Here is a 13,816-nt window from a genome sequence, read left to right on the forward strand (position 1 = left end):
GATGGGGCACAGTGGCTGCATTTAATGGGGCACAGTGGCTGCATTTGATGTTTTTGTTCAGTTTGATTGCTTCCCCCCAAAAAAATGTTGAGCACCAGTGTGAGCCAAAAGGCTTGCACTCACAGATACTCCACTGAAAAGTTATCAATTCTCAGGTCACTTTTCAGAGGCATTTGACAGACAGTAAGGAGGTGATGCCTAATTTCCTCCCTGCCTGTTTTAACCTCAGCCAGTCCCTCCAGATATTTCACTTTGTACTCCACCTTATTTTCATTACTCTTTATAGGTATTAGATGTTCTCTCACCTTATTCTTTGCACATCTAATACATAATGAGAATTCTGGAAATAAGGTGAAGTTCAAAGTGAATTTCTAAACCTAGGTTGAGAACCCCTTTCAGAAGATTTGAGGATATTATTAAACTCAGAGACTGGTGGACTTAGGCCATCATAAATAGATTGAAATTCTGCCAGTTCAGCAGAAATTTCTACCTATCAATGTGCAGACTGGTTATACAGACTCCGATCTATCAACTGACTTCAGTACAACAATGGGAAATGTCCAACGATTTCTCTCTGTTCCAGCAATGTGGAGTGATTTCTCTCTCTGTGCCACAAATGTGGAGCAGTCTCTCTCTCTGTGCGGGCATTCCATCATTAACCCCCGCCGCGTATACCCCCCCCCCCCCCGGGCTGCTCAGTCTAAAATGCCCGGGCCTATTTTTTGTCCCAGTCCGGGCCTGCCCGTCGCAGTTTTTTGTGATGTCACTCTTTATGTGTGCACATTTTTCCCTGCACCGGGTGGAGTTTTTGGGTTGTGTTTTGCACGCCACAGGCTTTTCAACAGAAAAAAAAAATCATTCACCCCCTAGGAGGAGCCACAAGGTAACACGCCGCCCAAACATCCAGCAGCTCCTCCGGGGGTAATGCTACATTTGTAGTGCACTTTATTTGTAGTGCACTTTATTTGTAGTGCACTTTATTTGTTGTGCACTTTATTTGTTGTGCACTTTATTTGTAGTGCACTTTATTTGCAGTGCACAGTGTATGGTCAGACACTTCATAATATGAGATTGTGTAAATAAGCGCAGTGGATTGATAATCATTCTGGTCACCATCAGTGTTACCACAGCGTGAGGCGGCTGGATAAGGTATATATTATATGCATAGCTGTAGACTGTCAGACAGCCGACGCGCGTTTCACACCGACGCTCTCATTGCCCCACTGATGAGGATTTGAATAAAACTGGCTGCTGACTTTCATTTTGGCCGCGCCGGACCGTCACCCGTAATCTGGCCACATCTCCGATGTCCTCGCCTAAGACGCAGCCATAGACTTTCTAACATTCTCTGAAGATCGGAGTGCTGAGATCGAAGACAGACGCCTTGAGAATTGTTAAATTAAGATTTATTATTACTTTATCTCCATATATACTTTATATACACGGATAAGGCAAAAGCCTTTCTTTATGTTTTGCACAGAAGATCTGGAGACATTCACAGAACCCTCCACACTTCCCACCTTCTGGTGCCCCTGTCCTGCCCACCAATGTGTACAAAAGAAGGAAGACCTCAAATCATAGGACCAAGTTGTGTCTTATCACCAAATTAGGATTACGTTTCACCTCTCCTGGAACTAACCCCCCCCCCCCAACATTCAACTGTCACATTTATGAGCCTTAACTGCCTATGGAATAATGCATGTAACAGTTGGCAAGGGTTGGCCAAAAAACAGGCCTGGGTTCATTTGAAGCTGGAAAGATCTTGAGGCACTGTATACAGACCGGCCTAAGATTCCGGAACTTTCATAACCAGTAAATGATAGGCAGGGCAGTGTCACATTTACTGCCCATTTACCTTAATAAAACCCTTCCGACTTCCTGAAAGAGCCGAGATTCCCCAACTGCCAAAGTACTGAGATTTCCCAACTTCCCAAGATAGCCGAGATCCCTAAACGTCCCCTAATAACTAAGATCCCCCCAATTCCTGAGTGAAATGAGATCACCCAACATTGTGAGAGAAGCGACATGCCCCGGCTTCCCCAGGAAACTGAGACACCCCAACTTCCTAGGAGTATTGGGATCCCCAACTTCCCAAGAGAACTTTGATCCCCCAGATTCTCAAGAGTACTGTAATCCACCACTTCCCAACAGATCTGAGATACCAAAACTTCCCAAGAAAATCGTGATCTCCAACTTTCCAAAAGTACGGAGGTCCCCCAACTTCCCTAGAGAACTGAAATTACCCAACTCTCTCTAGTGAGTCAAGAGACCCTAAGATCCCCTAACTTCCCAGAGGAACTGATTCCCTAACTTCCCAGAGGAACTGATCCCCAGAGAAACTGATCCCCTAACTTCCCAGAGGAACTGATCCCCTAACTTCCCAGAGGAACTGATCCCCTAACTTCCCAGAGGAACTGATCCCCTAACTTCCCAGAGGAACTGATCCCCCAACTTCCCAGAGGAACTGATCCCCCAACTTCCCAGAGGAACTGATCCCCTAACTTCCCAGAGGAACTGATCCCCTAACTTCCCAGAGGAACTGATCCCCCAACTTCCCAGAGGAACTGATCCCCTAACTTCCCAGAGGAACTGATCCCCTAACTTCCCAGAGGAACTGATCCCCCAACTTCCCAGAGGAACTGATCCCCAGAGAAACTGATCCCCTAACTTCCCAGAGGAACTGATCCCCTAACTGGAACTGAGATCCTCTTACTTCCCGAGAGAGCTAAGATCCCCCAGAGTACTGTAAAACTAAGATTCCCCAACTTACCAAGAGTGCTGAGATCCTCCAACTTAATGAGGGTAAAAAGATCCCCAACTTTCCAAGCAAACGGAGATACCCCAACTTTCTAAGAATACTGAGATCCCCCAATTTCCAGTGACTATGGAGATCCTCAACTTCCCAAGAGTAGTGAGAGACCCATCTTCCTAATGACCTCCAATTTCTCGCTGCTCCCCCAGAGAACCCGTCTTCTGAACCACATGAAATGTACAATATACTGCAAGATAAATGGATTTCTCAATGAATTCCCTTCATTTTGATTCCTCAGTTCCCTCATATTATTCACACCCAACATGTCCAATTCAACAAGATATCTTCTAAAGCTGAGTGTCCTCTTCTCCCGGAGACGGTCCATCTCCAACATGGTTTGACGTAATCCTCCTGCGCCTGCTGAAGAGACGTAATGTTCTGCGGCCAAACTGTGAGGCTCTTGAGAGACTGACATGGATGCAATGAGTATCATGTGTAATGGAGATTTCCGAGAAGAAGCCCGCAGCTCCTCGACATGGCGGAAGTGCATCTGCCCCTTCCAAGTCATGCAGAACACCCAGAATCTGATGGCGCTCAGTTGGATCCCACAAGCCCCGGACATCGAGGAGGGAGGACAGATGGCGTTTCCTGTAACATACAAGAGAAGGGTCATGGCTGGTGCAGGAAGAGTTAAAGCCGATGTTCTCCCAGCAGTAAGGAAATCGGGGTTGGTACAGCCAGAGACAGGAAATGGACACAAGTGGCAGATTAGGTGGTCCTGGGAAGACCTCGATGACCTCTAATATGAAGGAAGGAAGGAAGGAAAAGTACAAAGTACGATATGGAGGTCATCAGCACACAACAAGGGTGAGGAACTTCCATTCTAACCCTTCACTTCGTACACAATCACTACAAACAATAAAGGTTTGGAATAGTTTCATTTTCATCATATAATATCAGCAATCTGTCGCCTCTGAGGGATCATCCAATGGGACCAAAAAGAGGCCAGTCTATTGTCTATACGAAATTTGTCAGGAATTGGTTGGGGGGCCTTTTCCCAATAACATCATCTGGGGGCCTCCAGGATTTAACAAGCCTCATAGAAATGTATCTGATCAGCCTCCAAACTGAGTGGAAAATATCCAGTGGTCGCTGGTGCTCAATTTTCTTGGGGGTGGGGGGAGACTCGATCAATCGCTGCTTCCCCCCTCTCACTAGATCGCTCGCCTACCAGCCCCGCATTTACCCCATACAGGTCGCAGCTTCTCCCCCTGCATCTCCTCCTGAGTCCTGGCGGTCACTTCTCCTCCCTGCCAATCAGGAGTTAGGACTCGCAGCCATTTATATAATAGGATTCCAGGCCGATCAGGAGTTAGGACTCCCGGCCATTTATGTAATAGGACTTCCAGCCGATCAGGTCTCAGGACACGCTTCCTGATTTGACCGGGAGGACAAACAGGAAGACAATAGCGAATATTAATTCGCTATTGTCACACAACTGGGTGGGAAGCCAATTAGAGCCTCAGGCTCCCCATTGAAAACAATGCGTCCGGATTCCCGCATTTAGATTAGGGGGGCGGTTGCTACTGAAAATATCAGATTCCTTCATCTACATGACAGCTGAGATGGAAGAATCTCCCTCTGTGGATACTTCACACTGGTAACCAAGCCAATGGTTAAAATATCTGGAGAGTGCTTGCATCTGATTGGACTCGGCACTGTCCACTCTCCCCGATCTATGACCTCCCTAATCTATGACCTCCCGATCTATGACCTCCCTGATCTATGACCTCCCTGATCTATGACCTCCCCGATCTATGACCTCCCTGATCTATAAACTCCCTGATCTATGACCTCCCCGATCTATGACCTCCCTGATCTATAAACTCCCTGATCTATGACCTCCCCGATCTATAAACTCCAGGATCTATGACCTCCCTGATCTATGACCTCCCCGATCTATGACCTCCCTGATCTATAAACTCCCTGATCTATGACCTCCCCGATCTATAAACTCCAGGATCTATGACCTCCCTGATCTATGACCTCCCCGATCTATGACCTCCCTGATCTATAAACTCCCTGATCTATGACCTCCCCGATCTATAAACTCCAGGATCTATGACCTCCCTGATCTATGACCTCCCCGATCTATGACCTCCCTGATCTATAAACTCCCTGATCTATGACCTCCCCGATCTATGAACTCCCCGATCTATGATGTCCTGTATCTATGATTTTCCCTGGTCCATAATCTTCTCGATCGAATAACTCTCAAATGAACTCCCGGATCTATGATCTCTCCAATCTATCAGCTCCCTGAACTATGATCTTCCGAATCTTTTACCTTCTTTTATACTCAGTACACAGAATATTTCAGTTTCCGCACAGGAGAAGAAATTGCCTCCTGATTACATCTGTAATACTAACCTGAAATCTGGAAAGTCCGACACCAACATTCCCACCTCCATCTGGATGGACGCCGTGTCTTCCAGAACCAAAATCTCTGTGAGTCGGGGGATGACCTGGTCCAGCACAGCTTGTGGAGACTCCTGAGGAAAGGGAAGATGGGATGAGAGAGCGGTAAGATTATGGTGTGAGCAGCGACAATGACAGGATGAGAGATGGGGATGAAGTTATCAGTGTGTAGGGATGGAGGTCTCAGGGTGTAGGGATGGAGGTCTCAGGGTGTAGGGATGGAGGTCTCGGGTGTAGGGACGGAGATCTCTGTGTGTAGGGACGGAGATCTCGGTGTGTAGGGATGGAGGACTCGGTGTGTAGGGATGGAGGTCTCGGTGTGTAGGGATGGAGGTCTCGGGTGTAGGGACGGAGATCTCAGTGTGTAGGGACGGAGATCTCGGTGTGTAGGGACGGAGATCTCGGTGTGTAGGGACGGGGATCTCGGTGTGTAGGGACGGAGATCTCAATGTGTAGGGACGGCGGTCTCGGTGTGGAGGGACGGAGATCTCGGTGTGTAGGGACGGAGATCTCGGTGTGTAGGGACGGAGATCTCGGTGTGTAGGGACGGAGATCTCGGTGTGTAGGGATGGAGGTCTCGGGTGTAGGGACGGAGATCTCAGTGTGTAGGGACGGAGATCTCGGTGTGTAGGGACGGAGATCTCGGTGTGTAGGGACGGGGATCTCGGTGTGTAGGGACGGAGATCTCAATGTGTAGGGACGGCGGTCTCGGTGTGGAGGGACGGAGATCTCGGTGTGTAGGAAGGAGATCTCGGTGTGTAGGGACGGAGATCTCGGTGTGTAGGGACGGAGATCTCGGTGTGTAGGGACGGAGATCTCGGTGTGTAGGGACGGGGATCTGGTTGTGTGGGGACGGGGATCTGGTTGTGTAGGGACGGGGATCTGGTTGTGTAGGGACGGGGATCTGGTTGTGTAGGGACGGGGATCTCGGTGTGTAGGGACGGAGATCTCGGTGTGTAGGGACGGAGATCTCGGTGTGTAGGGACGGAGATCTCGGTGTGTAGGGACGGAGATCTCGGTGTGGAGGGACGGAGGTCTCGGTGTGTAGGGACCGAGATCTCGGTGTGTAGGGACCGAGATCTCGGTGTGTAGGGACGGAGGTCTCGGTGTGGAGGGACGGAGGTCTCGGTGTGTAGGGACGGAGATCTCGGTGTGTAGGGACGAGGATCTCGGTGTGTAGGGACGGGGATATCGGTGTGTAGGGACGGAGATCTCGGTGTGTAGGGACGGAGATCTCGGTGTGTAGGGACGGAGGTCTCGGTGTGTAGGGACGGAGATCTCGGTGTGTAGGGACGAGGATCTCGGTGTGTAGGGACGGAGATCTCGGTGTGTAGGGACGGCGGTCTCGGTGTGTAGGGACGGAGATCTCGGTGTGTAGGAAGGAGATCTCGGTGTGTAGGGACGGAGATCTCGGTGTGTAGGGACGGAGATCTCAGTGTGTAGGGATGGAGGTCTCGGGGTGTAGGGACGGAGATCTCGGTGTGTAGGGACGGGGATCTCGGTGTGTAGGGACGGAGATCTCAATGTGTAGGGACGGCGGTCTCGGTGTGGAGGGACGGAGATCTCGGTGTGTAGGAAGGAGATCTCGGTGTGTAGGGACGGAGATCTCGGTGTGTAGGGACGGAGATCTCGGTGTGTAGGGACGGAGATCTCGGTGTGTAGGGACGGGGATCTGGTTGTGTGGGGACGGGGATCTGGTTGTGTAGGGACGGGGATCTGGTTGTGTAGGGACGGGGATCTCGGTGTGTAGGGACGGAGATCTCGGTGTGTAGGGACGGAGATCTCGGTGTGTAGGGACGGAGATCTCGGTGTGTAGGGACGGAGGTCTCGGTGTGTAGGGACGGAGATCTCGGTGTGTAGGGACGAGGATCTCGGTGTGTAGGGACGGAGATCTCGGTGTGTAGGGACGGCGGTCTCGGTGTGTAGGGACGGAGATCTCGGTGTGTAGGAAGGAGATCTCGGTGTGTAGGGACGGAGATCTCGGTGTGTAGGGACGGAGATCTCAGTGTGTAGGGATGGAGGTCTCGGGGTGTAGGGACGGAGATCTCAGTGTGTAGGGACGGAGATCTCGGTGTGTAGGGACGGAGATCTCGGTGTGTAGGGACGGGGATCTCGGTGTGTAGGGACGGAGATCTCAATGTGTAGGGACGGCGGTCTCGGTGTGGAGGGACGGAGATCTCGGTGTGTAGGAAGGAGATCTCGGTGTGTAGGGACGGAGATCTCGGTGTGTAGGAAGGAGATCTCGGTGTGTAGGGACGGAGATCTCGGTGTGTAGGGACGGAGATCTCGGTGTGTAGGGACGGAGATCTCGGTGTGTAGGGACGGGGATCTGGTTGTGTGGGGACGGGGATCTGGTTGTGTAGGGACGGGGATCTGGTTGTGTAGGGACGGGGATCTCGGTGTGTAGGGACGGAGATCTCGGTGTGTAGGGACGGAGATCTCGGTGTGTAGGGACGGAGATCTCGGTGTGTAGGGACGGAGATCTCGGTGTGGAGGGACGGAGGTCTCGGTGTGTAGGGACCGAGATCTCGGTGTGTAGGGACGAGGATCTCGGTGTGTAGGGACGGGGATATCGGTGTGTAGGGACGGAGATCTCGGTGTGTAGGGACGGAGATCTCGGTGTGTAGGGACGGAGGTCTCGGTGTGTAGGGACGAGGATCTCGGTGTGTAGGGACGGGGATATCGGTGTGTAGGGACGGAGATCTCGGTGTGTAGGGACGGAGATCTCGGTGTGTAGGGACGGGGATCTCGGTGTGTAGGGACGGCGGTCTCGGTGTGTAGGGACGGAGATCTCGGTGTGTAGGGACGGAGATCTCGGTGTGTAGGGACGGAGATCTCGGTGTGTAGGGACGGAGATCTCGGTGTGTAGGGACGGAGATCTCGGTGTGTAGGGACGGAGATCTCGGTGTGTAGGGACGGAGATCTCGGTGTGTAGGGACAGAGATCTCGGTGTGTAGGGACGGCGGTCTCGGTGTGTAGGGATGGAGATCTCGGTGTGTAGGGACGGGGATCTCGGTGTGTAGGGACGGAGGTCTCGGTGTGGAGGGACGGAGATCTCGGTGTGTAGGGGCGGGGATCTCGGTGTGTAGGGACGGAGATCTCGGTGTGTAGGGACGGAGATCTCGGTGTGGAGGGACGGCGGTCTCGGTGTGGAGGGACGGAGGTCTCGGTGTGGAGGGACGGAGGTCTCGGTGTGGAGGGACGGAGGTCTCGGTGTGTAGGGGCGGGGATCTCGGTGTGTAGGGACGGAGATCTCGGTGTGTAGGGATGGGGATCTCGGTGTGTAGGGACGGAGATCTCGGTGTGTAGGGACGGAGATCTCAGTGTGTAGGGATGGGGATCTCGGTGTGTAGGGACGGAGATCTCGGTGTGTAGGGACGGAGATCTCAGTGTGTAGGGACGGAGATCTCGGTGTGTAGGGACGGCGGTCTCGGTGTGTAGGGACGGAGATCTCGGTGTGTAGGGACGGGGATCTCGGTGTGTAGGGACGGCGGTCTCGGTGTGTAGGGACGGAGATCTCGGTGTGTAGGGACGGAGATCTCGGTGTGTAGGGACGGAGATCTCGGTGTGTAGGGACGGGGATCTCGGTGTGTAGGGACGGAGATCTCGGTGTGTAGGGACGGAGATCTCGGTGTGTAGGGACGGAGATCTCGGTGTGTAGGGACGGAGATCTCGGTGTGTAGGGACGGGGATCTCGGTGTGTAGGGACGGAGATCTCGGTGTGTAGGGACGGAGATCTCGGTGTGGAGGGACGGCGGTCTCGGTGTGGAGGGACGGAGGTCTCGGTGTGGAGGGACGGAGGTCTCGGTGTGGAGGGACGGAGATCTCGGTGTGTAGGGAAGGGGATCTCGGTGTGTAGGGACGGCGGTCTCGGTGTGGAGGGACGGAGGTCTCGGTGTGGAGGGACGGAGGTCTCGGTGTGGAGGGATGGAATCATTGGTGTCTCACCAGCTTGTTAAAGATCTGTACAATGTGTCGGTTTTCCTCTCTCAGTTTGCTGGCGGCTCTCTTTCTGGTCCTGGAGGTGGTGCAGGACATCTTGCCCTGGATCAGAGGTCGCACATACTCCAGGAGGACGCGGCGGTGGAGCTCGGACACTGTGGCCTAGGGGGGGATTATAGGGGGACTTTATTTCTGTTCAGATTTCCCTCATACAAGACAGACAGATGAGAGTCTCCATACCTGGTAGGGCCCCAGGCTCAGCCTACGAAGAGTGACCACATATTCCGCTAGACCGGACACAATCCCATCACACACATCCGAGTTACTTAGCCAGCGGCGGCCCAGAAGCTTCCGGCAAAATGGCTGCCGGGGGAAAAAAAATAAAATCAGCAGGATTGATGAAAGATGGAGGACAGAGGATTGGGGGTCAGAGGATGGGGGTCAGAGGATGGAGTATGGGGGTCAGAGGATGGAGGATGGGGGGACAGAGGATGGGGGTCAGAGGATGGGGGGTCAGAGGATGGGGGTCAGAGGATGGAGTATGGGGGTCAGAGGATGGAGGATGGGGGGACAGAGGATGGGGGGTCAGAGGATGGAGAATGGGGGTCAAAGGTTGGAGAATGGGGGTTAGGAGATGGAGGATGAGGGGACAGAGGATGGGGGGTCAGAGGATGGAGTATGGGGGGTCAGAGGATGGAGTATGGGGGTCAGAGGATGGAGAATGGGGGTTAGGAGATGGAGGATGGGGGTCAGAGGATGGGGGGTCAGAGGATGGAGGATGGGGGTCAGAGGATGGGGGTTAGAAGATAATACCTTCAGATCATGAAGCACCAAGTCACAAATCCCTCGCGTTCCAAGGCTAACAATACGGTCCAGAGTGCCCTCAGATTGGTGCAGAAGCTCCGCCCCTTGTGTTTTATCCAGTTGGCCCATCCGAGTGGCAAATTCCCTGTTTGGGGGTGATAGAGGAGCGGGTGAATGGACCATCCCCTATGTGTGAATGTGATTGCTGTCACACTCATTATTTGTATCACATGTGCCAGGAACCGTCACCCTGCAGATTCTCTGGTCATGTGACTGAAGCTGGCCATACACATGAAGTCAGTCGGTTGGGATTATGGTGTGTTTGTTCTCTCACCGGAATGGCGGACAGCAGTTGACAATATTGGTGATGCGGCAGATAAAGTTGTCTGTGGTCCCCATCGGTCCATCTTGCTCGGAGTAGATTCTTTCCACCGTCTTATGGAAGCTGAACCCCAAGAGAAAAGTGAAATGGTAAAGAGAACAACCAGTACAGTCATATAAAGCAATACGAGGCAAACAGTGGGAATATGTAACGAGCAAAAATGGCCGCCATCCTCCTGACTATGGAGACAGGACCACCGAAAATAACCCCAATCAGCCAAATTTTTTTTTCAAAAAGGCCCAGTCGGACGCTAAGCCTGTTGGCGTGGAGGTGGAAGCCTTCTGATCGGGACGGAGAGGCATGAGGTCGAAGCCAAGAGGCCGGGTCCCTGGCCTTTGGCCTGGATTTGGTGGTATCTGCCCCAGTCAGTTGTTCTGGAGGGAACCCTTGCTTCTCCTCTTTTTACCGGGAGGAGCGGGTAGTACTTCCAGAATGTGATTAGGTGGGAGAGATGGGGGTTGTGGGTAGTGCCTGCTTAGGTGGGCACTCCCCGACCTCTTCTCCCACCTTCCTGGCTGGGAAGGGTGCTGCCGGTCCGGACCGGGGGCTAGGGACCGTTGAAAAGCCTGTGGAGATAGTGCCCCCTGGAGTGGCAGTCCAGGGGTGCCATACATTGCACTGAGTGTGTGAGGGGCACTCAACGTGTGGCACCTTTTTGGTCACTTATCTCCACAATACACCTTTTTGACACCTGCCGCTAGGGCCCGGCCTTTTGGCTAGGACCAGTGGAATTTTTGTTTCCTGGCCGGAGGGCCGGCCAATGTATTGCACATTGGTCACTTTCCTCACCTTCCCATCTTCCTTTTCCCCACTTTCTTTTATTATTTTTCCCCGTGTGTTGTTTTGTTTGTCACTTTTTTTGTTTGGTGCTTGGCACTTTATGTGTGGCGAGTAGGGTGCTGGTTCTCGGGCCGGTCTCTGAAAGTCTTGGGAGTTGGTGGACTCGGCCTTCTGGCTAAGTTCGCCGGCTCTCATGGGGTCTCCCTTCGGGGGAGCCTCACCGAGGAGGGTTCTGTTCCGACAGTCCCTCTGAGGATGTTGGGTCCTTGTGGCTTCGGCTGCTTGGACCAAGATGGGTCCATATGGCTTCGGCTGTATGGACCACAGTTTACTCTTTTCCCTGTCAGGAGCCTAACGCCCCGGGGGATCAGAGACGGGTCCTTTTCGGAGGACCACTGACGTATGCACCCGTCGCAGTTTTTTGTGTTTCACTCTTTATGTGTGTGCGCATTTTTTCCTGCACCGAGTGGAGTTTTTGGGTTGTGTTTTGCACGCCACAGGCTTTTCAATAGAAAAAAAAAAATCTGTGTCCCCTCTGGGGAGACTCACCCTCTCCGTGTCCCCTATGGGGAGATTCACCCTCTCTGTGTCCCCTCTGGGGAGATTCACCCTCTCCGTGTCTCTTCTGGGGAGATTCACCCTCTCCGTGTCTCCTCTGGGGAGACTCACCCTCTCCGTGTCCCCTCTGGGAGATTCACCCTCTCCGTGTCTCCTCTGGGGAGATTCACCCTCTCCGTGTCCCCTCTGGGGAGATTCACCCTCTCCGTGTCCCCTCTGGGGAGACTCACCCTCTCCGTGTCCCCTCTGGGGAGACTCACCCTCTCCGTGTCCCCTCTGGGGAGACTCACCCTCTCCGTGTCCCCTATGGGGAGATTCACCCTCTCCGTGTCTCCTCTGGGGAGATTCACCCTCTTCGCGTCTCCTCTGGGCAGACTCACCCTCTCCGTGACCCCTCTGGGGAGACTCACCCTCTCCGTGACCCCTCTGGGGAGACTCACCCTCTCCGTGTCCCCTATGGGGAGACTCACCCTCTCCGTGTCCCCTCTGGGGAGACTCACCCTCTCCGTGTCTCCTCTGGGGAGATTCACCCTCTCCGTGTCCCCTCTGGGGAGATTCACCCTCTCCGTGTCCCCTCTGGGGAGATTCACCCTCTCCGTGTCCCCTCTGGGGAGACTCACCCTCTCCGTGTCTCCTCTGGGGAGACTCACCCTCTCTGTGTCTTCTCTGGGGGAGACTCACCCTCTCCGTGTCCCCTCTGGGGAGATTCACCCTCTCCGTGTCTCCTCTAGGGAGATTCACTCTCTCTGTGTCTCCTCTGGGGAGATTCACCCTCTCCGTGTCCCCTCTGGGGAGATTTACCCGAACAGTTGACAGGGAAACTGCAATAAGGCCCCCGGCCTGAAAGGGGAATGTTTATTTTTGCTCATTGCCCCCCCCCATGTTCCTCATACCCCTCCCCAGCAGTCTCTGGGCCCCTCTTTGCCTCCCCATGTTCCTCACACCCCTCCCCAGCAGTCTCTGGGGCCCCTCTTTCCCTCCCCATGTTCCTCACACCCCTCCCCAGCAGTCTCTGGGGCCCCTCTTTGCCCCCCCATGTTCCTCACACCCCTCCCCAGCAGTCTCTGGGGCCCCTCTTTGCCCCCCCATGTTCCTCACACCCCTCCCCAGCAGTCTCTGGGCCCCTCTTTGCCCCCCCATGTTCCTCATACCCCTCCCAGCAGTGCCGGGGGCCCCTCATTAACTCCAAGGAAGAGATGACACATATGAGCCCCTCCACAGCCCGAGGTGGCAACATCCAGGGGAAATACCTGTGTAAGAATTCCAGAAAGCAGCTCAGGCAGGTGTGGGAAACCATCATCCCGAATCCTTCATTGATGAGCGCGCCCGTCCACGTGTGACTTCATGATCTGCGGGGAGACGTGGTCTGTGACACGAAGTGTACGGGGTCCTCAATGTGGGGGGAGGGGGAGGAGATGTGGTCTGTGACACAGGGAAGTGTACGGGGTCCTCAATGTGGGGGGAGGAGCGTGGTCTGTGACACGGAAGTGTACGGGCCCTCAATGTGGGGGGAGGAGACGTGGTCTGTAACACGGGAAGTGTACGGGGTCCTCATGTGGGGGGAGGAGACGTGGTCTGTAACACGGAAGTGTCGGGTCCTCAATGTGGGGGGGAGGAGACGTGGTCTGTGACACGGGAAGTGTACGGGGTCCTCAATGTGGGGGGAGGAACGTGGTCTGTAACACGGGAAGTGTACGGGGTCCTCAATGTGGGGGGAGGAGACGTGGTCTGTGACACGGGAAGTGTACGGGGTCCTCAATGTGGGGGGAGGAGACGTGGTCTGTGACACGGGAAGTGTACGGGGTCCTCAATGTGGGGGGAGGAGACGTGGTCTGTGACACGGGAAGTGTACGGGGTCCTCAATGTGGGGGGAGGAGACGTGGTCTGTTACACGGGAAGTGTACGGGGTCCTCAATGTGGGGGGAGGAGACGTGGTCTGTGACACGGGAAGTGTACGGGGTCCTCAATGTGGGGGGAGGAGACGTGGTCTGTGACACGGGAAGTGTACGGGGTCCTCAATGTGGGGGGAGGAGACGTGGTCTGTGACACGGGAAGTGTACGGGTCCTCAATGTGGGGGGAGGAGACGTGGTCTGTGACACGGGAAGTGTACGGGGTCCTC

The 13,816-nt window shown here is 54.0% G+C and overlaps 1 protein-coding gene across 1 annotated transcript; it reads right to left on the bottom strand.

Moving 5' to 3' along the window:
• Window positions 1-1,389: 1,389 nt before the first annotated feature.
• On the bottom strand, window positions 1,390-13,013 carry LOC120923428 (exocyst complex component 3-like protein 2). Its single transcript, XM_040334971.1, has 7 exons — window positions 12,947-13,013; window positions 10,311-10,421; window positions 9,986-10,121; window positions 9,413-9,535; window positions 9,179-9,334; window positions 5,183-5,304; window positions 1,390-3,400 (listed from the first exon to the last, which is right to left on the bottom strand). Exons 1-7 carry the CDS (start codon window positions 12,994-12,996, stop codon window positions 3,100-3,102), a joined length of 999 nt encoding a protein of 332 aa, XP_040190905.1. The 5' UTR covers window positions 12,997-13,013; the 3' UTR covers window positions 1,390-3,099.
• Window positions 13,014-13,816: the final 803 nt, after the last annotated feature.

This window comes from Rana temporaria, unplaced genomic scaffold (genome assembly GCF_905171775.1).
Source record: "Rana temporaria unplaced genomic scaffold, aRanTem1.1, whole genome shotgun sequence".
NCBI classification, from domain to species: domain Eukaryota; kingdom Metazoa; phylum Chordata; class Amphibia; order Anura; family Ranidae; genus Rana; species Rana temporaria.